The sequence below is a fragment of the Dryas octopetala genome, chromosome 4 (assembly GCF_963921425.1).
Source record: "Dryas octopetala chromosome 4, drDryOcto1.1, whole genome shotgun sequence".
Classification (NCBI taxonomy): domain Eukaryota; kingdom Viridiplantae; phylum Streptophyta; class Magnoliopsida; order Rosales; family Rosaceae; genus Dryas; species Dryas octopetala.
The window spans coordinates 18,394,873-18,419,576 of NC_141369.1; the positions used below are offsets into that span (position 1 = coordinate 18,394,873).

General features: G+C 35.4%; 3 protein-coding genes across 3 annotated transcripts; all 3 read left to right on the top strand.

Moving 5' to 3' along the window:
* Window positions 1-578: 578 nt before the first annotated feature.
* On the top strand, window positions 579-5,031 carry LOC147287629 (Polyketide cyclase/dehydrase and lipid transport superfamily protein). The gene is made up of 6 exons (XM_086239078.1): window positions 579-1,018; window positions 1,491-1,635; window positions 2,404-2,664; window positions 3,043-3,124; window positions 3,474-3,670; window positions 4,218-5,031. The coding sequence occupies exons 1-6, from the start codon at window positions 783-785 to the stop codon at window positions 4,482-4,484; spliced, it is 1,188 nt and encodes a 395-aa protein (XP_086095204.1). The 5' UTR covers window positions 579-782; the 3' UTR covers window positions 4,485-5,031.
* A 3,575-nt stretch (window positions 5,032-8,606) lies between these two features.
* SRF4 (STRUBBELIG-receptor family 4) lies at window positions 8,607-15,040 on the top strand. The gene is made up of 16 exons (XM_086239728.1): window positions 8,607-8,691; window positions 9,183-9,315; window positions 9,440-9,511; window positions 9,611-9,676; window positions 9,909-9,980; window positions 10,060-10,131; window positions 10,626-10,697; window positions 10,770-10,835; window positions 11,014-11,073; window positions 11,153-11,448; window positions 11,934-12,175; window positions 12,585-12,856; window positions 13,336-13,456; window positions 13,609-13,745; window positions 13,844-14,000; window positions 14,403-15,040. The coding sequence occupies exons 1-16, from the start codon at window positions 8,607-8,609 to the stop codon at window positions 14,580-14,582; spliced, it is 2,103 nt and encodes a 700-aa protein (XP_086095854.1). The 3' UTR covers window positions 14,583-15,040.
* A 3,693-nt stretch (window positions 15,041-18,733) lies between these two features.
* LOC147287631 (beta-amyrin synthase-like) lies at window positions 18,734-24,021 on the top strand. The gene is made up of 18 exons (XM_086242494.1): window positions 18,734-18,937; window positions 19,551-19,742; window positions 20,066-20,155; window positions 20,441-20,638; window positions 20,738-20,822; window positions 21,036-21,202; window positions 21,301-21,489; window positions 21,597-21,710; window positions 21,858-21,977; window positions 22,095-22,217; window positions 22,317-22,415; window positions 22,590-22,646; window positions 22,743-22,789; window positions 22,878-23,021; window positions 23,111-23,288; window positions 23,400-23,480; window positions 23,606-23,689; window positions 23,840-24,021. Exons 1-18 carry the CDS (start codon window positions 18,734-18,736, stop codon window positions 23,957-23,959), a joined length of 2,292 nt encoding a protein of 763 aa, XP_086098620.1. The 3' UTR covers window positions 23,960-24,021.
* Window positions 24,022-24,704: the final 683 nt, after the last annotated feature.

Below are 24,704 nucleotides of genomic sequence, written 5' to 3' on the forward strand. Positions count from 1 at the left end.
ATTCGAATTGTCTATTTTTTAAGTCTCTATTAAAAAATTATTTTTACAAAAAATTAGGTAAATCGGAAACTATTTATCATATAAGATTAAATGGTCAACATTTTAAGTGTTTATTTTGTTGACCATTTATTCTTTGTAAGTAAATGATTTTCAATTTACTTAATTTTTTACAAGGATAATTTTTAATGGAAACTTAAACAATAGATGGTTCGGATCGTTGAAATTATATATGAAGGGGGCCCAATTGAAAACTTGTGTCAAAAATAGAATGTACGGATCCGCTCCCATCAAGTTAAATTGTAGATTATAGTCAACTTAAATTGTAGTTTAGAATCAACTTATTAGAATTTTAAACAAATTGATTTTTTTTTTTAAATTTAAAACCCTCATGGATGTGTCTAAGATTGTAGATCTTAGCCAAAATATTAATGGGATTGCAAGCACTTGCACAATATGGCCTGAAAAGACTGCCACGTGTCAAGCAAGGTTATGGACACCAAGTACCAACAAAAGCAAAAGACTGTATTACCCCTACAACCCAAAAATAAAGATAATACTCTTCCACACAGTAACAGAAATTCAAGCTGCGCGCAGAGGATGGTATCCAACCGACAGTTTCCCTCGGCGACTTCGATGCCTTTAGTTCTTCGCAAAGCACAAACCCAAAGCTGCACATTACATACAAACAGAGACACAGCCTCAGAGCTGCACATGAGTCTATGACTTTGCGTTGGTGAAAGTGGATTTGTGAACCAAGAGAACAATAGAAAAAAGGAACAGAGATGATGAAAATCATGGATTTGAGCAGGTTTCATGGTATATTCCGAGGATCGTCGGAGAAATTTTGGCGGGAAAACGTTTATGGCGGGTTGGCTACTGTCGTTGCTGTGCTTTTTGTCTTGGGTTGGCACTGCGCCAAGAGGTTCTTCGTTAGGAAATCGTCTTCCTCCAACTCTTCTTCGGTTGGTGTCTCTGATTCTGGTCCCACCACTTCTGGTTCTGGAAGTCCGCAATTCAGGTCAATTTTTTAAATTTTCCTCCTAGGGTTTGTCTATCTTCAATTGGGTTCCTTTTATTTTTCTCAAGTTTGGTGCTTTATGGGTTAAAATCTGAGATATTTGCTAATTGGGTTTTATTTATTTATTTTTTTTTTCATTATGGGGTTTTTTTAATAATTCAATTGAGTTTATACCATTATCTACATTATTGTTATTGGATTCAATGTTTACGATATTATTTCTCTATATTAACTTCTCAAATTCAACGAGTTATAAGATATTAGATGATTAATTGGTCAAATTTCTTCTTTTTGTTAAATGGGTTTACCTCAAATCCAATTGGGTTTTTGTTGTTCTTCTCCAATATGGTGAAAAATTAGTAGAACTTTGGTTTTCGGGATTAAATTTTGTTAAATTTGTATGTTGTGGGATCAGCTGTGATATCTCCTTGCTATTGTATTGCTTAAGTTTTGGTTCTGTTTACTTCTGCAGAATCTCGGAAATGGTAACGGATGCAGACTTGAAGTTTCTTATCGAAAATTTGGATGAGAAGATTGGTCAGAATGAGAAATGGGAAAATGTCATAAACAAGAGAAATGATCTTCTATCCTACAATGCTAAATGCTGCAAGCCTAAGGTCATTCATCTTGTACTCCTGTGTGGGATTCAGATTCTTTGAATTGATTATGTATTGCTCTGCTTACCCTTTCAATTATAGATGATTTAAGTTTGTTGGATGTTTGTCATAGGCACGTCAAGTTGAACCAGTTCCAGCTTTTTGTTCACATTAGACATAAACTCATTATCATCCTAGGTTAGTTTTTTTATACAGTTTAGGAGACTTTACTTTTTAGCGTTCAATCTTAGAGGCCCTCAGTAGAGCTTCTTTTGTATGCCATGCATACACACAGACGTGAGCCGAAACACCCAAATACAGACATGAGCCAAAACACACAAATACAGACATGCATGAAGCCACCTACCCACCTACCCAACTAGATAAACTTTCTTTACCCATTAACAAACACGTAAAAGTGATAGATTAAGGACTTTTTTTTTTTTTTTTTGGCCAAGGATAGATCAAGGACTTTAACTATCTGTTCTAGGTAACTTATATGTTTCTATTTTTCTTGTAATTAGGCGTGATACTTTTCTTCTTCATTTTATTTTTAATTTTTTCTACGCTTCACTAAAACCAGTTTTTTATTTTTCCAATTTTTAAAAATAAGTCAAAATATGATTCTTGTGTATTTCTGTTGCATGAGTTTGTTACCCCAAGATTGCCTGAGGCATCTACCTCTTGGTTTAGAATCCTTTGGTCACACAAATACTTGTTTCCCTGTTTTACTCTACTGGTTTTGGAAAATTAAGGTTATGAAATTGAGTTCATGTATCTATGTTTCAGGATGGTCCTGTGACATACTTGAGTGTGACAATGTTTGAGAATTGCTCTCCTGAGATGCTGAGAGACTTCTACATGGACAATGATTACAGAAAACAATGGGACAAGATGCTGATTGAGCATGAGCAGTTACAGGTGGACAAAACTAATGGGGTTGAAGTTGGCCGGACAATAAAAAAGTTTCCACTATTGACACAGAGAGAATATGTATTAGCTTGGAGATTGTGGGAGGGGAAAAATAAAACATTTTACTGTTTTATCAAGGTAACTGATGGCAACAAAACTTTTTACACCTAAATTACTTCTGCAATTTTAATCCCAAACGTCTCCCAATGGACTTCTGCAATCTTTTGTGCTTATCTTTTGTTCTTTCAAACTATCTTAATTTCCCTTTTTCCCACCATTCATTCAAAATGTCCAAAGCTTTAGTCTGGTAGCTAGCAGAGGTTGTAGAACTATTATTCACCATATTGGATGCTTCTCAACTTGCTTAACAAGAGCCATAGTGACATAAGACCATATGTTTATTAGTTAGTAGACCATATTTGTCTTGGCTTTTGATGTTCTTAATCCTTTTAGAACTTATCTGCCTCTTTTTATCAGTCCCCTGATATTTTGTTTTTCAATTTTTGGTGATGACAGGAATGTGAACATCCTTTGGCACAACGTCAGAAGAAGTATGTGCGTGTTAGTATTTTCAGATCTGGTTGGCAAATCAGAAAAGGCAAGTTCCCAACTAATCACTCTTCATAATTTATTTGTCTTTATAAATCAGTTAGTCCCAATTTGAGCTGCTTCCAGGTTTGTTCAGAAACTCATACTGTGAACTATTAGGTCTACTCTGAACAAAGCATATGCTTAATTAAGCAAATATTCTAACAAGGATCATTATAGTTTTGCTTCATGTATTGGTGGTGGATAAAGCAATGATTTCCTTCTGTTTAAGCACCGCTTCATGTATTGTTTGGTTGACATTTTAGCAGACAGCATGAAATCTGTAAACGTAGTATTTTATCTATTAAAATAAGAAACAGAAACTGTTTAGTTTTGTGATTTTTAATCATCTATTACAGTACCTGGTAGAAATGCCTGTGAGATCAGAATGTTTCACCAAGAAGATGCTGGTTTAAATGTGGAGATGGCAAAACTGGTTTTTTCTAAGGGCATATGGAGTTATGTTTGTAAGATGGATAGTGCACTACGCAAATATTCTAGAATCAGCTGTCATCAATCAAGTTCTGGAGCTACTGCTGTCACTTTGATTAAAAAGGTGAGGACAATTTTCTTCTATATAGTAATATTGTTTAAATGTTTATATACCTTGGTTGTCATGTAAAGAATTTCTCCAATTCTCAAGGTACTTGGCTATGTTTGTAACCATGCATTAATTTTTCTAGAGATTTAGTTGAGGACCTTGAGGCAGTTGAACTCTCTTGGTCTTATGCAATAAACAAGTTCCATGTGATGGTTAGGTTTCTGGGCACAGCTCTGTAAGCATCATGGTTCCTAAATCATGCCATATTGTGCTGTTTCGTAAGGATTTCATGTTTTTTATTTTTTAAACTTAAAGCTCTAACCAACCTTGTGCATTTTGAGTGCTGACTAAACTTGGGTTGACCTAGACAAGGTTCTTTTACATCCGGAGCATATATTAGTACAATTTTGTAGTGTTGTGCAGCCTGGTTAGGCAGTAACTAGAAGGATTTCAAAGGAAATGTCCGAATCATATCTATAGTTTTGGTTTATTCATGCATGGTTTCTTTTAGTTGCAGAGATTGTAACATATGTAATCTTCTTCATACTTCTCCTCCACATAGGTTCCCCATGGATTAGATGCCACAGATGGAATGACCTCTCAAGCAAACGCTGGAGTAACTGCTGTTCATAGACCGACTACTGATGGGGGGAAGAAATTGTCAAGAACACCATCAAAGAAATTGCTAGCTAATGGCTTGCTGCTTCTTGGTGGTGTGGCCTGCCTGTATCGTGGTCACTCTAGCCTGGGTGCTAAGGTTGCCATGGCATACATCTTGACCAAACTGAATAAGCGTGGTGATTCATCAAGTCAAAGTTCAGGTGCATGACTTCGTTGGCATCACAACTAATTTTGGAGGGACTAGTAGAGTTTGCTTGTATAAATTATTGATGACGGACGTCTACCATAAAGTCTGACTACCATGTTCTTCTTTGAAGTGAGAAGTGTCTCCTGTTTTTGAAAAGAAGGAAAGAGAAGGGTTGGGGGGGAAGAGGGGGTAAATCCTTAAAGATTTTCTGTGAATCATGCCTTCCGAATTGTGTAAATATATATTCCCTTACCACATTTATATTGTAAGGGTACCAAGGGTTGCGCACTGATGAATTGGAAAAGCTTGTTGATTCTGATATACTTTTTTATGTTATAGTCCCGATGAGTCATTATTTGAATTTTGGGATACAGAGTACAAGGTTGTGTAGCTGCACTTGGGCTGAAGAATTCATTACTCCTGTATGATGACGGCCTTCTGCAGTAAACTCAAAGCTGCATTAGAAGCTCTCAGAACTGTCGAGGGTAAGGCGTTTGGGCCATGATATTTTTCTGTATGTGTGTACTATACTTATATCCTTCATTTTGTGTATTAATTATTACCTTGAGGATGTGTGTCGATAGCCTCATAAATTCAAATCCTTCTAGGTTTTCTTGGTAAATCAAACACTCATCCACCGGAAATTAAACCAAGGGACTCAAGTCTCCGCCCCTGGTTTTAAGGGGGAGGAGGTGTCATCGATGAATTCTTATATGTTCAACCAAACCTTCTTGTTACTGTTAAAATTCTTTCCCTCTCATGGAATTGAAAAGGAATTTTTGAAAACTAATTCTTTTCTTTTTGGCACCCATTGAAGACTCGTTTATTCAATCGAACAATATTACCATAGCGTAGTGGTCAAACCTCTCTCGAGTGGTGCTCGAACCTCTCTTATGTGGTGCTCAAACTTTTATCTTGTAGTTCTCAAATATTTATCTAGTAGTGCTCAAACTTCTTCTCTCAAGTGGTGCTCGAATCTTCTTCATGTAGGGATGCTAAAAGTTTTTAAAGAGTCTATAACTTGATTGTTTTAAAAAAATTTCCAACTGAAATGGATTAAAGGCATATGCCTTTTCTTTGTAACGATTAGAAATTTTCTTTTCTCTTCTTACATGTGAAATATTTTACATTTGTGCTTTTATGCTGGTAAAACAATCTTGGATATACTAACGAACGTTTAAAAAATGAAAAAAATTGGTATAAATAGCATTTTCTATTTTGTTATTAAGCTCGAACTTTCGTAAACTTAAACCTGAAAAATAGTTTCACTTTTCTTTAACTAAAACTGCTAATAACATCACTTATAATGGTTACCCCAATTTTCTTCAATAGGTCAATTTCTAGGCTGCTTTATGACTTCTAATGTCAATATATATATGTGTGTGTGTGTGTGTACAATCCTTCTCTAGGGTAGACGTCCGCAATTTTTTTTCACCGATTTCCAGCGCTGAGCACTCGGCAGTGCCATTTTCTTCTTCTCCCGAGCGCTCGGCACTGTAATTTGTCGACTTTATGTTAGGTTTTAACTCCAAGATTTTAGGCGAAAATCCCAGAGTTAAAACCTAACATGCTGCCTTTACAAACCCTATTATACACCCTAAGAGGGTATGAGGTGAATTGTCATGAAAGTACCCTAAAAAATTGGTGGAGGAAGCGGTGCCAAGCGCTCGGCGCTGGAAATCTGCAAAAAAAAATTGCGGGCATCCGCCCTAGAGAAAAACTATATATATATATATATATATATATATATAGAGACCTTCCAAAAAGGGATCCCTCATTTAGTGTTAAATGAGAGATCCCCTTGTGGAGCCCACACAGATCGTTTTGTGTTGATCTGTACCGTCTATTTTTTAGATCTCCATTGATAAATCATCCATGCAAAAAATCAGCTAAATCGGAAACCATTTACCCGTTTGATTAAGCGGTCAAAGTTTATGTGTTTATAGACGAACTTGTTGTTCGTCCATTTGTTTGATCCAAATTAGATATCTTAACGATCTCTGATTTGACTGATTTTTTACCATAATGATCTATCAATTGAGATGTAAAAAATAGACGGTTCCAATCGACACAAAACGATCCGTGTGGGCCCCACATGAGGATCCTTCATTTAACACTAAATAAGAGGTTCCTTATTGGAAGGTCCCTGTATATATATGTGTGTGTGTGTATATATATATATACGAAAAAGCTTTGTGTTGGATGATCGGCCTTTAGCTAAAAACTGGATGACCGGCACATAACATCTTCTCTGTGTAACATTTGGAAATGCGGTTCGATGTTTAGAATCATTCATTTTTTAGGTTCCTTCTCAAGGGTCATCTTTGTAAAAAATTAGTTAAATTAGTGATTGTTTGGTCATCTAAATTGTGTAGACAAATACAGTCCGTCAGATAAAATTGAAATAATGTTTGCTATAATAAATTGGCTAAACAGTTTTCAATCTGGCTGATTTTTTGCCAGGGTGATCTTTGAATGATGCTCTAAAATATAGACGGTTCCGATCATTGAATTGTAGGCCCAAAGAGGATGTTCTTACTTTTCTTAAAGTAAGGACATCCTTACTTGAAAATTTTCCTATATATATAATGATGAATGATCTAAAACTAACTGGTTAACAAATTAATATGAAATTAACCATACTTTTGGGCCCACCACATAACTAATCTCATAATCCGAACCGTCCATTTTTTAGGCTCTACTTCAAAGATTATCATTGCAAAAATTCAACTACATCATAAATAATTTAGTCATTTAATTGTGATAAAATAAATAGATGATCACTGTTTTCGATAAAAGCATATAAATAATTGTTATCATAATCAAATGACTAAATGAATTCCGATTTTGGAGATTTTTTACAGAGATACTCTTTGAAGTAGGGCTTAAAAAATGAACGGTTCAGATTTTGAGATTACATTTTGCGGTGGGCCTAACATGATGGTTAGCTTTGTATTGACTTGCTAACCAATTAGTTTTAGAACATTCTTGTATATATATATATATATATATAAAATAAATTGTCACGTACAATGACCGGTATCATATATAATGTTTTTTTTTTTGAAATTATTTTGTATAACTGATATACTGCTACGTGATATAACTAATCTATGTATTATAATATGAATGAATGTTATTAATATTATATTCTACAACTGTAAATATATCGTCCAATAATACCCTTATGCATTTGATTGATTACACCACATAACAATGTATGAGTTATACCCAATAATTTTTTTAATTAAGTCGTTATGCTACGTGTTAATTAAGTGATCATTTATTATAAGAATTAATTAACCACATGCTTAAGTGGCCAAAAAAAATAAAAATAAAATTAACCACATGCTTAAAAGTTAAAATTAAAACAGCTTATCAAGTGATTAGCACGTGAGAGGTTGGATGTTAGAAAGTAGTAGAATATGTATACAAGAAAATTTTTGTTGTGAGAGATGGGGGGCCATAGTTGTGTACAAGGGTCGAATTTTTTCTTGAAATGGAGTGCATTGATGGAATTCCAAAGAATAATGCTATACTTACCACATTTCTTATACCACATTCTTATACCATCTCACGTGTCATTACTTTATTGGACAGAGTTTTTCTTTTTATTTTTTAGTATCCAATGTATGAATGCCATGTAAGTTGCCACATAAGGTGGTATGAAATTATGGTATAAAAATGTGGTATATCTAGCACTACTGAATTCCAAAAGGGTATCCAGCGCGGCCCTTTGAAAAACAGTTGAAAGAGGCGCGAAGTTGAGAGAGTCCGGAAAACGTTGGGGCTCGGGAGGCTCTCATTTTGTCCTCACGTTTCGCTCAGACTGTTGCAAAATGCTGTCCTTGTCAACCAATTTCAACTCTACATTCTCAATGCCTTGCTCTTCCTCTTCTCTCTAATTTTAGCCAACTCAAAAATTCTGTCGGAAAACGACCCAAGAAACCCAGCTAACAACAACATTCACCAAAAAATTAAAGAGAAAAAACCCACAAATATAAAGTTTAGGATGCTTCTTCTCATGGGTTAATCAAGATTTTCTTCAATCATCATCGCAAATCCTCTTCTTCTTTTCCTGGATCAAAACCCATATCACTTTTTCACTTTCTGGGGTTCTCTTCTCTTTCTGTGAGGGAAAGGATGTTCCACAACATTCTGGTGTTGTGGGTTGTTTTGTTTGGATTCTTCACCACCTGTGTATATTCCAAGACCAATTCCCAAGATGGTATGCATATCTAATCTAACTTTCTAGTCTAATATATGTGGTTTCTTGTATTTAGCTTTTTATTGTAGTTTCAATGTTTTTATGAGGGTTCAGAATATTGGCAGGTATAGCATATAAAGAATATGTGAATGAATCTATGAGGAAATAGGATCACCCATTTGCTATCCAATGAGAATTTCTGGTTCATATTGAAAAAGTTGGGAACAAAAAAAATCTATTTGAACCATATGTTAAGTCTGCATTTCTTAGTAGATGAACAAAATTGCAACATTATTGGGCAAAAGAACCTTGAGAGATCTTCCTCATATGATCAATTGAAAAGAAACAAAAAAGTGCCTAACCCATGGCTTTGGGGCTATTGTCAAGAAACAAAAGAAGCCTCTAACTGAAGTCTATCTAGATTATCAATTTTGTTTATTTCCTTCTATGAAAAAATAAGTTGCTTTTATATTTTCTATATCAATTTTTTGATGTTTTACTGTATATTGCAGTCTCTGCCCTTAATGTGATGTACAACAGCTTAAACCCTCGTTCAAAACTAAGCGGTTGGAAATCAAGTGGCGGTGACCCTTGTGGTGATTCCTGGAAAGGGATCAAATGCTCAGGCTCATCTGTAACAGAAATGTATTTCTCATTTCTTTTGCATTATCCAAATCTATGGTGAAGAGAGCTAACAGTTCAATATTTGACAAGATTTATATGTCTAAAACTTACGAGTTCCATCTATTTTCTGTTAAAACTTTTGCAGAGACTTGTCTGACCTTGGGCTCAGTGGATCAATGGGCTACCAGCTTTCAAGCTTAACATCTGTCACCCACTTGTGAGCCCCAGTTCATTAGAATAGGCATTTTTATTTTTATTATGTGTTCTTCTCAAAGCACATAACCTGAACGCCATTCATTTTTTTGACATAGTACAGTGATTTAAGCAAGAACAACCTCAACGGTGATATACCATATCAGCTGCCTCCTAATGCAAAGTACATGTAAGTCCACGGACAAACATTTCATATTATATAACATTGTGTGTCCATGTGTGTGTGTGTGTGTGTGTGTGTGTGTAACTTTAATACACTCTGCAGATTAAAAATTTATTATCTCTTAAGAAGTGTGGTCTTATTATCTCTTAACAAATTTGTTACAATGGCTTTATCCTATAATTAGATTTCACTTGATTTCCATTATTGTTAATACTAATCTCATGACCTTGATGTGCAGAGATCTTTCTCGAAATGGCTTATCAAATACCGTGCCATATTCAATGTCTCAGATGTCTGACCTGGAAACTCTGTAAGTAGGACTGTTCCTGTGTTAGCATAATCTTCTCAGAAGTCACTCCCAGTTCTCAAAAATTTGTGGGTTTATGCAGAAATCTTGGTCATAACAAGCTCAACGGACAGCTGACTGATATGTTTGGGAAACTTTCTAAACTCAAAGAGCTGTATGTTCTGCTAATGTTTCATTAAAGGCCTTATTATTCTTTTTTTTTTTTTTGTGTGTTTCTTTTACAAATGTACATTTTCTTTTTAATAAATTATTTGAAGCTAGGGTCTTGAGTCTAGTTTTAACTAAACTGGCTTATGCCCAGAATGGTAGCACCAAGTTTTCATGTGTGCTTCTGTCTCTCCCTATAATACAAATTACAAACTTAAAACTCCTCTTGAACTTTTAGTGTATGGGCTTCTACTGTCCATTACCCTGATTCCCCTCTTAAGCTTTGGGAATGCTATGCTTACCAAAAATAAAAAGAAGAGGAAACTAATAGCTTTTGAATTTTTTTCCTGAAAGTTATTGAGAATATGACCAGTAGAAATGTTATTTGGATTCGATAGTTATCTTTTCCTTCTTGTATTCTGTATTTAAATATGACAGAGAGTTGTGCTGCTATATTTAACTTAAATTGACCAACTCATGATATCATGAAATGATGTACAGGGATCTATCTTACAACTCAATGACTGGCAACTTGCCTCAGAGTTTTGGAAAGCTCTCAAGCCTCAAAAAATTGTAAGAAACAATTGAATCTAAATCAATATATTCAAGGTTCCTTGTTGCTAACTCCTTTATGTCTTCATGCAGGTATCTGCAGAACAATCAATTTACTGGTTCAATAAATGTCCTTGTGTACACTCCTGTTGAGGAATTGTAAGTATATTTTGTGATAGATTTTATTCTATGAATGGTGGTTCATATATTAAAATGTAAAATACTACTAAATTTTTATTAAAACCTTTGTCATGAATTTAAAAAAAATTTATTTCCATATGTACCTGCTACACTTAGTAATATGTTTTCACACAATGATTCATTACTATGCTGGCAGGAATGTTGAAAACAACCACTTTACTGGCTGGGTCCCTGAGGATTTGAAGGGTATAGCAAAGTGAGTATCCTTTTCAATTATCAAGTAAGGATGCAGTGCTTAAGAATTTGTTTCTGACTTTTTGATTATCTATCTGAAGAACTGGAGGAAATTCTTGGTCTTCTGGGCCAGCTCCACCTTCTCCCCCTGGTGCACGTCGTAGGCGAGAGTCTGCCAAATCAGAGGCTGGGAAGTCTTCTGTAGGCAGAGGATTAACCATAGCTGGGATAGCTCTCGGTGTATTGTTGCTGCTTGCAATTGTGATTGCTCTTTCTTCAAGAAGAAAATCTAAATCTAGTTCACATCTCCTTGAAGATGACAGGCTTAACCAGCGTAAATCCTTTTCTGCCTATTCATCTAAGGAATTAACTAAAGACTTGAATTCTGACTACAAAGGTAGCTCTCTTCAATCAGAATTTTTTTTTTGGTGGAAAATATTACTAGAATTGTCTTCAAAATGTCTTTGGTTATAGGTTTCTGATAAAGTTTTACATACATACTCTTATTTGGACTTTCTTTTTGCAAATTATTTTTACTTGAAGTCGTTATAATGATGTTATACTCTTATTACTAGAATTGTCTCGTAATGAAATATATGTTATTCATTTAAGGTACAATGTATGTTAGCTACTGTAGATATACTTAACTAAATGTTTCTGTGACGAACTTTCCACTTATATTATTGCTTGCCACCAAGCCTAAGTTCCTGCCCCATTGGTCATGCAGTCAAAATATTGTATTGGCTGGCCATTTGATATCTGTCACTTTATGATTTTTTATCAACTTTCTACTATGACTGTCTTATTGAAATTCCTTGCCTCATTCTGAGTATGGTAAATGTTGGACCACTCTCAACTAACTACATGATATGCTGGTGGCAGACATGAAGCCTATGGATTCAGCCATTTCAATTGACATAAAGCCTATTCAAAAATCTCCATCAATGGGTCTTAAGTCGCTTTCTGGCCGTTTGCAATCCTTTGCCAGAAGAAGCACCTCTGTAAAAGCTACAGCTTACTCTTTGGCAGATTTGCAGATTGCTACTGGTAACTTTGCATCAGCTCGCCTTCTTGGGCAGGGCTGCATTGGACGTGTATATAGGGCTAAATATGAAGATGGGAAGGTATATTTTGTTTAAACTATATAGTTTCTACTTGCCACCTTGTATTGGTTCATGTTATAATTTGTAGCATAAACCTATAGTTTATGTAAGTACATTAACACATAACTTTTACAAATTACCATCTATGCCAATACATGTGATTTTTTAAAATGAATCCTGGCTCCCACTTTTCATCCATACTTCATTGCCATTTATTACAATTATTTTCCTTAAATTCTTTTAATTGAATTTATATCGGCCGTCTCATTGTGATTTCCATTGCATTCTTGTGATTGGATATAATTGGTAATTGCTGATATTATGACTTGGTTGTGCTCAGTTTTTTGATTAAGTGTAATTAGAGATAATCCTCTCTTATTAAAAGTACCTCTCAAATTTTACTTATAATTCTACGCCATATGCATATCAGGTTTTGGCTGTTAAAAAGATCGACTCCTCACTTTTTCAAGGCTCACCACCACAAGAATTTTCTGACATTGTTTTAAATATCTCCAAGATTCGCCATCCCAACATTGCTGAACTTGTTGGTTATTGTTCAGAACATGGGCACAATATCTTAATTTACGAGTACTTCAGGAATGGCTCACTTCATGCATTCTTACACATGTCAGATGACTACAGTAATCCCCTAACTTGGAACACAAGAGTCAGAATTGCATTGGGCACTGCCCGGGCTATCGAGTAAGTGAATATATACTACTCTTGGAATTGCTGATACATTCTTAATTTCCTTAATTTCCTACTAGCCAATAATTGTTTATCATGTACTTGGTCTGGGTTCTCTTTGTCCATGTTTGATTGTTTGTGTGTCTCATGTAGCCAGAGTGCATAGGCACACTGTTTCATATTTGAATTTTCTGCATCATGATAGCAATTATCCATACAAATGTGAATATGTTTGAGTCCCTATTTTGAATGCACCTTTATATATATGTATATATTTGTCCATGTTTATAATGTGGACCTCCGAATTACTATAAGCCCATATGCTTAGCAATCTGTATGATCACTGAAATTCCAAGTTGGTTAGTATAATTGTGTAACTCTGACATGATTTTTATATTTATCTTAACCATGCTTTCAAAGAAGCAATTAACGATTTTGGTTTACCATGAATTCTTTTAATCATTATAATTCAACTCTTTGTAAACTGTTTTCAGGTACCTCCACGAGGTTTGCTCTCCATCCGCAGTTCACAAGAACATCAAATCATCTAATATTTTGCTTGACATTGAACTCAATCCTCGTCTCTCCGATTATGGCTTGGCAACCTTTCATCAGGTTAGTTACTGTCTATTGAAACTCAATGCATCTTTGTGCTTCTAGGATTGCCTACTTGCTTTTTTCAAAATAACTACCTTTTGCTTCTAAAGAGCTAGAGATTAGCATTTTTTTATTGATGATGAGAAGTTTTTGCTTTGGTTTCTTCTCAGCGTACTAGCCAAAACCTTGGGATGGGATACAATGCTCCAGAATGCACAAAGCCATCAGCCTATACACAGAAGAGTGATGTTTACAGTTTTGGGGTAGTCATGTTGGAATTATTGACAGGTCGTATGCCTGTTGACAGGTGTGTTACACTGGTGTCTCACTTCTCATTCTTATTTTTCCTTATTCACTAAGCTTTTCATGCAATTCTTAGCCAGTTTTGCTCCTTGCTTTCTCTAGTTCAAAACCACCGTCAGAGCAGTGCCTTGTCCGATGGGCAACCCCACAGCTCCATGATCTTGATGCATTGTCAAATATGGTGGACCCTGCTCTGCGTGGACTGTACCCTCCCAAGTCAGTCTCTCGGTTTGCTGATATCATTGCCCTCTGTGTTCAGGTGAGAACTACACACTTTCCAATCACCTCTGACGACTCCTTTGCAAAGGCACAATGCACACAAACACTTAACACATAGACCGATATAGGAAAGTAAAGACTTAACATGCTCTTTCATAGCTTCCATTTAGTGTTCTCATCATTTTTTGAGGCATATATTGAGGATTAGATGCCCTGCAGGCCCTGGCCAAGCTTGAATTTGGGCATCTAGAACTTTGATTATCAATAATTTCATAGGAAGTATTCAAGAAAGCTTCTTCTGCAATATTGGTTAGAACTTAGAAGTGCACCTATTCACTTACTCTTTTGTAGTATTGGGAAATAGACAAGGTGGCTCTTGACTAATAATTTCACTTAACTATGCCGGGATGTTAATTAATTAATTATCCTTTTTATCTATTAGGCGGAGCCTGGATTCCGGCCACCTATGTCAGAGGTGGTGCAGTCATTGGTGCGGTTAGTTCAGCAATCTACAATGAACATGAGAGAGGATCTTGGTCTTGGAGCTTCTCGTCACTCTAGTGCTGTGAGCAGCATGAGAGATGGTGGAGCTTCTCGTCGGGCGAGTGATTATGACTTTTGATGATGATTTGCATTTTGAAGATCATGTTATAAGCATGAGAGACACACAGACAGACAGATTCAGTCATTTCCTAAATGCATGTTTTCTCAAAATCTAATGAACTCCGGGCCCTATAGTTTGAAGGTAGTCTTGTTCATTGTAGGACAGAAGCAGGTTTGAGGAAAATGGTTTTGTGGAAATTGATGGTGATGATGTGAGAGTACAAGGCAATTTCAGGAAAGTATTACTTCACGATCATGCAGCTGCATTGTGGTTATATGCACCTCAACAAAACACAGAAGAAAACATGTTGGGAGTGATTTAGGAAGTCTGTACACTTGGTTTTGTCCCCAACTGAGTCCTGGCTAATTAGCTCAAAGCTCAAATCATTGAATATTGATAAACTTTAATTAAACAACTATCCAAAAATCTTTTGTATTTTTGTTGGACAACCAACTTGTTATTTTCACAGTTCTAGTATAGTTTGAGGAATGGGATAACTTTTTTGTTTTTGTTTTTGAGGAATGAGATATTGAGATGGGCAAAACTCCAATTCAATTTGTTATTTGTCCATTTTTTGTACTGAATTGAGGTAAAATTGACTCTGTTTCGGCTGAGAATTTGTTTCTGAATAAAGATTTAATTCAGACTAGGCATGGTAGGTAATGACCTATCCTAATAACCTTATTAGCTTATATAATAAGACATCCTTGCGGATAGTGCCATAAACAAAGTGTGCTTATTGTATCTATGGTGAGCCTTCTAGCTAACCTTTTAATGAGCTTGTTAGCAAACTGTTAAGAGCTGGGGATAACCTGCTTTTTTTATGAATAAAAATTAGGTTTAATTATGGATTTACTATCTAAAACTGTAGCTCATTCTCATATTGTCACCTGAAAGATTTTTTGTCCTAAATTTTCACCTGTAACTTACATCCGTATTCCATTTTACCTAGTTCTGTCAACAATTCCGTTAAAAATGCTGACTTGGCCGTTATTGCTGACGTGGCGCGCTGGATGTGCGCCATGTGTCACATTTTTTTTCTTGTATTTTCTTATTTTTTATTTTTCTATTTTTATAAACTTTGAAAATTAATTAAAAATAGCTCCGAACTCAGAAAAGTATACAGAAAATTTCTACGGATTCGTATTGACTAGTACTAATTTACTATGGGGTCAAAATACAAATTTTCCCTCTAAAAATTTTCAGAAAATTTGAGAAGTCCAAATTTATTTCTAGAAAATTAAAATAACCACTGTTTTATTATGTATCCTGATTCCTGACATGCCTATATTCAATTTGGACTCCTGAAGCTAGAGACAAACACAGGCCGCAAGCTTGCTATAGCAGCAACCAAGGGTAAACATAAGACTAATCCAAATTGCTCAACCTAACTATTACAAACTGTTCACCACCTATTACAGAGGAATTCCTGATCCTAAATCCTTTAAGTTGCTTTGTCCTGAACATCTTTGACAACAAGCTGCAAAGGTGCTATTCATTTTTGGCTTCAGGAGTCTTGAAGAAGAAATGCTCTTGGACACAGATTACAACCGCATCAACTAACAGATACACAAGTAGTAGACAAAAATGAACATTACTATCAGCCAAAATCTTCTCCCACAGACACATTACAGGCAGAACTCAAAGAAAATTAAGGTCATTTCTTCACTCAATGAAGCCAAAAAGAACTTCCTGAGAAGTATATATACCCCCATCCAGGCATTCTCTTCTCTGACCTTGCAAGAGGCCATTCTCAATTGAGTTATTTACATTTACACCTTCTGTGGTTTATCGTCTTTTCACATACACCTCTTGAGGTTTCAAAAATTACACATATACCTCATGAGGTTTTAAAACTGTTGCATATAACCCCCTGCAAGAGAAAACAATAAATAAACAAATAAGAAAATATTTGTATTGAGGTTAGACCTTACACGTTGAATAATCTTATTAGGCCATTTCACCACTTAACATGTCTTTTTGCATACACTTCTTGGAGTTTCAAAAATTACACATATATCTCATGAGGTTTCAAAACTGTTGCATATAACCCCCTGCAAGAGAAAACAATAAAGAAATAAATAGGAAAATATTTGTATTGAGGTTGGACCTTACACCTTGAATAATCTTATTAGGCCATTCCACCCCTTGACATGCTTTTTTGCATACTTTCTCATCATTTTTCGTCTCACTGTAGGAGGTTATATGCAACAGTTTTGAAACCTCAGGGGATGTATATGTAATGTTTGAAATCCTAGAGGTGTATGTGAAAAAACGATAAATCTCAAAGGGTGTAAGTGTAAATAACTCTTCCCAATTCCCAGTTATTAATTTATACACTTTGTAATTTCACATGAGTCTTGAATCCTAAATGGTGACTCAATGTTCAAACCAACAATTAGTCAGTAACTCATGAAATGCAGAATAACCATATCTCAACCATACAATCATGACTATTCGACATTGATGTAAATGTTAGCTTGATATACATTGTTAGCCCATTCCTTGACAACTCAAGCTTTTGAGGCATAATGGTTGTCCAACATGGTATCAAAGCCTTGTTTGCAGGAGGCGAATCCTCCATTCTCCAATTCATATGATAACTTAAGTTTTTAGAACACGGTGGTTATTTAACAATGAACATTTCAAGCATCCAATGTAGACAATAAGTTTTTAGGAGATCCACGGTTTGACTTGATAATAATATAACACAAGAAACTTTTTCCTTCATATAAAATATAAAAAAAAATGGATTGTAACTTATTGTGAGCTGAACTCTTTTTTCAAAACTTTGGCAAGGGCTATATATAACCATTTGGTCCCAATGTAGAACCGTAGCTGTTCTTTAGTTCAATTTTGTTCACCAACCTTAAATTTTAATTATATTGGACCATTATGACTATCTGAACTCATCAACCAAAACTTTGGCAAGGGCTATAGCCCCTTTGGTCCCAATGTAGAACCGCAGCTAGTCTTTAGTTTTTTGTTCACCAACATTAAATTTTTAATTATATTGGACCATTATCATGACACTAGCTCCACAGCCTCCACCTGACTTGATAACATACAAGGAAATAATGGAATGTAACTTATTGTGAGCTACTAGCTGAAAAGTTTGGCAGGGGCCATAGCCCCTTTTGTCCCAATGACCCAATGTAGAATCACATTTAGTCTTTAGTTCAATTTTGTTCACTACCTTTAAATTTTTAAAAAAATTAGGATTAAATATCAAATATCAATAGTTTTTCAGCAAATTAGTAAGACACTAATTTTTTTTAGTTTAGGTACTAACCTAGAGTAAGACATTTTGAATTATGTTACAAATTGGTTTGTTAAACAGTTGTGACTGTTTCAAATTTATAAAAATTCAAAATTTGTAAAGGTTTAATGTTTTTGATTTAGGTTTGAGGAATGAAGTCGTATAACTCATAAACTAAACATTAAAGTTTAAGCCTTGATAACTATATTTTTTAAAGTTGGTATCTCAAACTAAAATTTAGTATCTAAAATGAGATGATATAAATATTTTAATAGTTAAAATGAAAAAACATTATAATTTAGTACCTAAAGTCAACAAACCATTAAATTTTTAATTATATTGGACCATTACCAGGACAGTAGCACCATGTCAGTCACACTAATTATTCAACTTTTAATAAATACAATTACTTATTGTGTGCCCCCAAAAAAATTACTTAATCAAAATATAGTACGTGTCATATAATTGAATTGTAGTGAGAGAATATTGAATGTTTTGAACTTAGAATCTACCACTATCAAATTTGACAAATGAATCCTAAAATTTATCTTCATTTAACAATCTACAAACAAATCTCTAAAACTCTTGGCCTTCCCTTATTTGACAAAGCTTTCACTAACACATTTTGTTTATACGAGCATATTTTTCTTTCTTGTTGTTACCATACTAGCAACACCACACCACTTTGTCCCTAGCTAAAATTTAAGTTTGATTTTAAAGACATATTATGTCACCATCGCCAATTGGCCATGCAATGCATGGCTTAATTAACGCTTATGGCCTTTATGGGTCGGCCATGTACTATATATATGGGAGGGTTCTTATACTAGATCACAAGTTCACAACCATCTCTAAGTTCACAAGTAGTCTAGTCACTGCTGAAGATCATCAAATTAAGATTGACTAAATAATGTGGAAGCTTAAGTTTGGAGCTGAAGGTGCAAAGAACCCTTACTTGTTCAGCACAAACGACTTTGTGGGAAGACAGACATGGGAGTTTGACCCTCATGCAGGCACACCTGAGGAGCGAGCCCAGGTTGAAGAGGCACGTCAACATTTTTACAACAATCGTCACCAGCAAAAGGCTTGCAGTGACCTCCTCTGCAGAATGCAGGTTCGTACAATCAACTATATATATAATATAGAGAAAAACTTGCATGTAACGGATATATACAACTACATTCTTCCAACATCTCTTCATATATATTAGTCATATGATTATTTATTATGAAAGAAAAAATGTAGACACCCGTTACATGTAATCTTTTCTCGTATGAGATGATAGTATATTACTATTGACTATTGAGACTATTTTAGTTGATCATACGGAACCATCTTTGTAATAACTGATGATACGGTCCCACATGAGTAAATACTCATCATAACATAAAAAAGAAATACAGATAAAGAACCATTTAACTATTCATTAACCATTCATTTAACTTTAATATCACAAAAGTAATTTAAGGATTTAATCCAAAATAAATTGGTAATAGCCTAATAGGTAGGAAAGTGCAAAATATTATTTGATAATTCTATACAGTAATCATAACACTATTTAGTTTCCCTCGATACATTAAAAAATTTAATGGTCCTATATAGTAAACATAACTCCTCTGGGAAAACATATTTACAGTTTGTGATTAACAGCATGATTATGTTCTTGTTAGTGGTTACTGGACACAATTTAAGTTTTGTTTTTTTTTTTCAATTACCATATTCTTTAGCTTCTAAGAGAGAAAAACTTCAAACAAGCAATTCCCCATGTGAAGGTAGAGGATGGTGATGAGGAATATTGTAGATATGAAAAGGCCACAGCTGCATTCAGAAGGGCTTCTACCTTCTGGTCTGCCTTGCAATCACCCCATGGCCATTGGCCTGCTCTAATTGCTGGCCCTATGTTTTACGTTCCTCCCACGGTGAGCACTACTCTTCATTCCCACAATATATGCAAGAACATGTAAAATTAACTTGCTTTTTCCAAATTGCAAAAAACAAAGTACCAAACAATCATATATAATTTACTCTAAATAGCAAAATCATGCTGTAGATGAAATTGGTAAACCTGGGTTTTGGAGCAATTGGATTTGTATACTGATTTTCACCATAAAAGTAATATGCTTTTGTCAAATTGCCAAAACCAAAGTACTAAACAATCATATTAACATCTGGGTTTTGGAGCAAATTAGATTTTAAAACTAATTTTCACCATTTTGTTTTTCTTTTTTCCCACAAAATGCAGGTCATGGGCCTGTACATTACAGGGCATCTTAATATTGCTTTCTCTGCAGAGCATTGTAAGGAAATGCTTAGGTACATATATAATCACCAGGTAATATGCTTATGTGTGATATGTATTTCATTAGATGAACATCTACTTCTGTTTCTGTTTTCTAGATTATAAAGCTTATTGTTGTGTGGTATTCCCTCACTCTAGCTACCACACCTCCAAACGGCCGGGTATGGGGTTTTACCGAAATGCCGGGGTATTAGTGTGTAGTTTCTTTCTTTATATACCAATAGGTAGACAACTCCTTATTTTCTCCATGTGGGATTGCACATGGCTCTAATCTGGCCACTTTCTCCAATTGAGCGTATAGAATTTTGTACATTGCAGAACAAAGATGGTGGGTGGGGATTAGACATTCAGGCTCCTAGTATGATGTTTTGTACACTTCTCAACTACATTTGTATGCGTCTACTTGGAGAAGGAGCCGATGGGGGTCTAGACAACGCTTGCGCAAGGGCACGGAAGTGGATTCTTGATCATGGTGGTGCCACACATTCATCATCTTGGGGAAAGACTTGGATGGCAGTATGACCACTTTTAGTATTAACTCAGATAGTAATCTTATTCTCACTAGAGTACTTATTGCAGTCTGTCTCAGATGATTAAATTTGTCTTCTATGGCAGATACTTGGTGTGTATGATTGGGAGGGAAGCCACCCTATGCCCCCAGAGTTTTGGGCCTATCCATCTTTTCTCCCTTTTCATCCAGGTTTGCACAATTTGTTTTACTGCTTGAACTTTGAAAATTAGTCCATTTTATGTTCGATGAAAAGATTGTAACTTGACTTGGAAGTGGCTATCTCTTTTGTAGCCTGGGTTACAAGTAGATGTTTTTCTTTCCCTTCTTTAGATGTAGAATACTTAGATACAAGTTTCTATGGTTCTTAAATTTCTCATTCTAATTAATACTTTATATTTGCAGCAAATTTGTTGTGTTATTGTCGGTTGACTTACTTGCCTATGTCGTATTTGTTTGGGAAAAGATTTGTTGGCCCCATCACACCTCTCATTCTAGAATTGAGAGAAGAAATCTATAATGAACCTTACAGTAAAATTCAGTGGAGCAAGGTGCGCCATCTGTGTGCAAAGGTGAGTTTACATGGTTTGCACCTTTAATTTTGATTCATATAATAGTGCAGCATTTTAATGTTATTGAAAACTTTATGTCATGCATATTTTCAATGCAGGAGGATAACTACTATCCCCATGGTAAGTTACAATGTGTCATGTGGGATAGTCTTTACACAATTTGTGAGCCTCTTCTTGCTCGCTGGCCCTTCAAAAGGTTGAGAGAGAAGGCTCTAAAACAAACGATTGAACATATTCATTATGAAGATGAGAACAGTCGATACATTACAATTGGAGGTGTCGAAAAGGTAATCAGATTATTAGTTCAGGAAAGTAAGGCGGAATGTATATATAATCTGTTGAAGCTAGATATGTATGCTGTTTTTGGTAACGTGCTGTCATTTGAATACGGCAGCCATTAAATATGCTTGCTTGCTGGGCTGAAGATCCGAATGGGGAATCTTATAAGAAGCATCTTGCAAGGGTTGCAGATTACATATGGGTGGCAGAAGATGGAATAACAACACAGGTTTTATAACTATTTCCCCCGACTGTATGTTCAGGTTTTAAGTTCAAATTGGTTGGAAGTGCTACTTGGGCCACCAAAGTACTGATTTTGATACTTTCTATTTTTTATTTTTTATTTTTTGTCTGAGATACTTCTATTCATATGCAGAGTTTTGGTAGTCAGGCGTGGGATGCTAGTCTTTCTATTCAAGCTCTGATTGCTGGAAATCTCAGCGATGAACTTGGATCTGTACTTAAGAAAGGACATGATTACCTGAAGAAATCTCAGGTTTCTTTTATTTTCTGTACTCCTATGTTTACTATATACTTTGTTCATGAAGCGTCTTATTTTCTCCTTCTACATTTTTCAATCAGCTAAAATATTTATACACTCGTAATGTTCTAGGTTAGGGAAAATCCTTGTGGTGACTTTTCAGCCCATTTTCGTCACATTTCTAAAGGAGCATGGACTTTCTCTGATCGAGACCATGGATGGCAAGTTTCTGACTGTACTGCAGAAGCTCTGGAGGTACTTATTTTGACTCATATGCTTTCAGAAGTTGAGGGTTGAGCCTTATCCTTAACAATTATATATTGCTTACAGCATTACCATTGTTATATTGCACAGTGTTGCCTATTGTTATCAATGATGCCACCACAACTAGTTGGTGAACAGATGGAACCTGAGCGTTTTTATGATGCTGTCAATGTCATACTTTCTCTGCAGGTGAGGATTAGATTGTATTACCAGTTTGTCTTCTAGCACATCTTTTTAATTGGGGAAGTTTTCATATTGATCCCTGAAATGAAGAAACTCACTTATTTGTATTTTCTCCTTAGTACTTATTATATCAGAAGTACATCGTGGTACTAATAAACTCAATTGCATGATTTGAATCAGAGTCCAAATGGTGGTGTATCAGCCTGGGAGCCAACAGGAGCCCCAAAATGGTTGGAGGTAGATCAAGAAAATCTTATACATGACCAAATATTTTTAAATTCCACTGTTTTGTTATGTATCCTGACATGCCTATATTCAATTATTCTCCTCAAGTGGCTCAACCCTGTAGAATTTATGGAGGATGTCGTCATTGAATACGAGTAAAATTCTTGACCCCACACTCCATTCTGTAATTCTTTATTCTGTAGAGTACTACATTCCTTGAAGACTAACATAAGAGTCATGCAGCTATACAGAGTGCACCTCGTCTTCAATCCAGGCATTAGCTTTGTTTAGGAAGTTATACCCTGGCCATAGAAAGAACGAGATCGATAATTTCATCACAAATGCTGCAATGTTCATTGAACACACACAAAAGCCTGATGGCTCATGGTATATTGGCCATGAATAAAATTTTGTGTAACATGTATTTATGTTTGTGTACTTGGTGAAATAAACTAAATGGACAAGCATTTTCACAGGTATGGACACTGGGGAATCTGTTTCATGTATGGAACATGGTTTGGAATTAGAGGGTTAGAGGCCGCTGGGAAAACTTACTATAACTGTGAGGCTGTATGCAGAGGAGTTGAATTTTTACTCAATACACAGAGAGATGATGGTGGTTGGGGAGAGAGCAGCCTTTCTTGTACAAACAAGGTACATGTTCTTAGATTCATTGGTAAATGAAAGTGTATATGATATTGTAGCTCTCTTGATCAGAATAAACTCCATCTCAAATTTATTATTGGGTATTAATTGGTTATACAGATCTATACACCTCTTGAAGGAGACCGGTCGAATCTGGTGCACACTGCAATGGGATTAATGGGTTTAATTCATGGTGGACAGGTTAGTACATGATTTATACATCTATGTGCCACTTCCCCAGTTCTTTTACTTGTACACATTCCCTTACTCCTATTCACCGTGCTAAATTTTCAAATTGATTTTTGTTTTTCAATTTCGGGTAATAGTTTGAGAGAGATCCTACGCCTATTCACCGGGCTGCAAAGCTGTTGATCAATTCTCAACTGGAAAGTGGCGATTTCCCTCAACAGGTACAATTCTTAAACAATATATATTGTGCAGCAGGGGAAAATAGAAACGGATATCGTATTTTTTCAATGCTTGAATTTCTGATTTTTAGTGTTCACTTACTAAGTACAAGCCGCATGTTACTCATCTTTACTCTCTTCTCCTCATGACAGGAAGTGATGGGAGTTTTCATGAAAACTGCCATGTTACACTACGCAGCCTACAGGAATATTTTCCCAATTTGGGCTCTTGCAGAATACCGTAATGTGGTTTCATTTCCTCTCTCTGTGTAATTGTGTGGATTCAGATGTATGTAGAAACATGGTCATATGCTTGGAGCCAAATGAAATAAAAGAGAAAGTAAAGGTTAATCAATAGCCAAATGGTCTGTGTAAATTTTATTTGTAATAGTACTATATGAAAAGGCCTTTTCAAGGCACTTCAACCCTTCTGTTCTCCTAGCTTTTGCATAATAATAAGACATCCTTGTGGATAGTGCCATAAAAAATGTATGCTTATTGTATCTATCAGAATATCAGATACACAAGTAGGATATAAAATGAACATTACTATCAGCCAAAATCTTCTCCCACAGTATATGACACATTGACACAGGCAGAAGTCAAAGAAAATTAAGGTCATTTCTTCACTCAATGAAGCCAAAACGGTACTTCCTGAGAAGTATACCCCCCCCATCCAGGCATTCTCTTTTCTGACCTTGCAGGAGGCCATTCCCAATTCCCAGTTACTAATTTATACACTTTGTAATTTCACATGAGTCTTGAATCCTAATTAATGGTGACTCAATGTTCAAACCAACAGTTCGTCAGTAACTCAGGAAATGCAGAAGCTAACCATATCTCAACCATACAATCATGACAAAATTAAAAAACCTATAAACGTACGTTCATTTCTTTAAGAAATTTTTGCCCCAATTTTAGAACCCTAAAAAGCTCCCCTCACTATTTTGATCTTGTCATATGTGGATGGTTCCAGATCGAACAGTTTTATAATTTTGAAGTTCCAGATAACTATGAA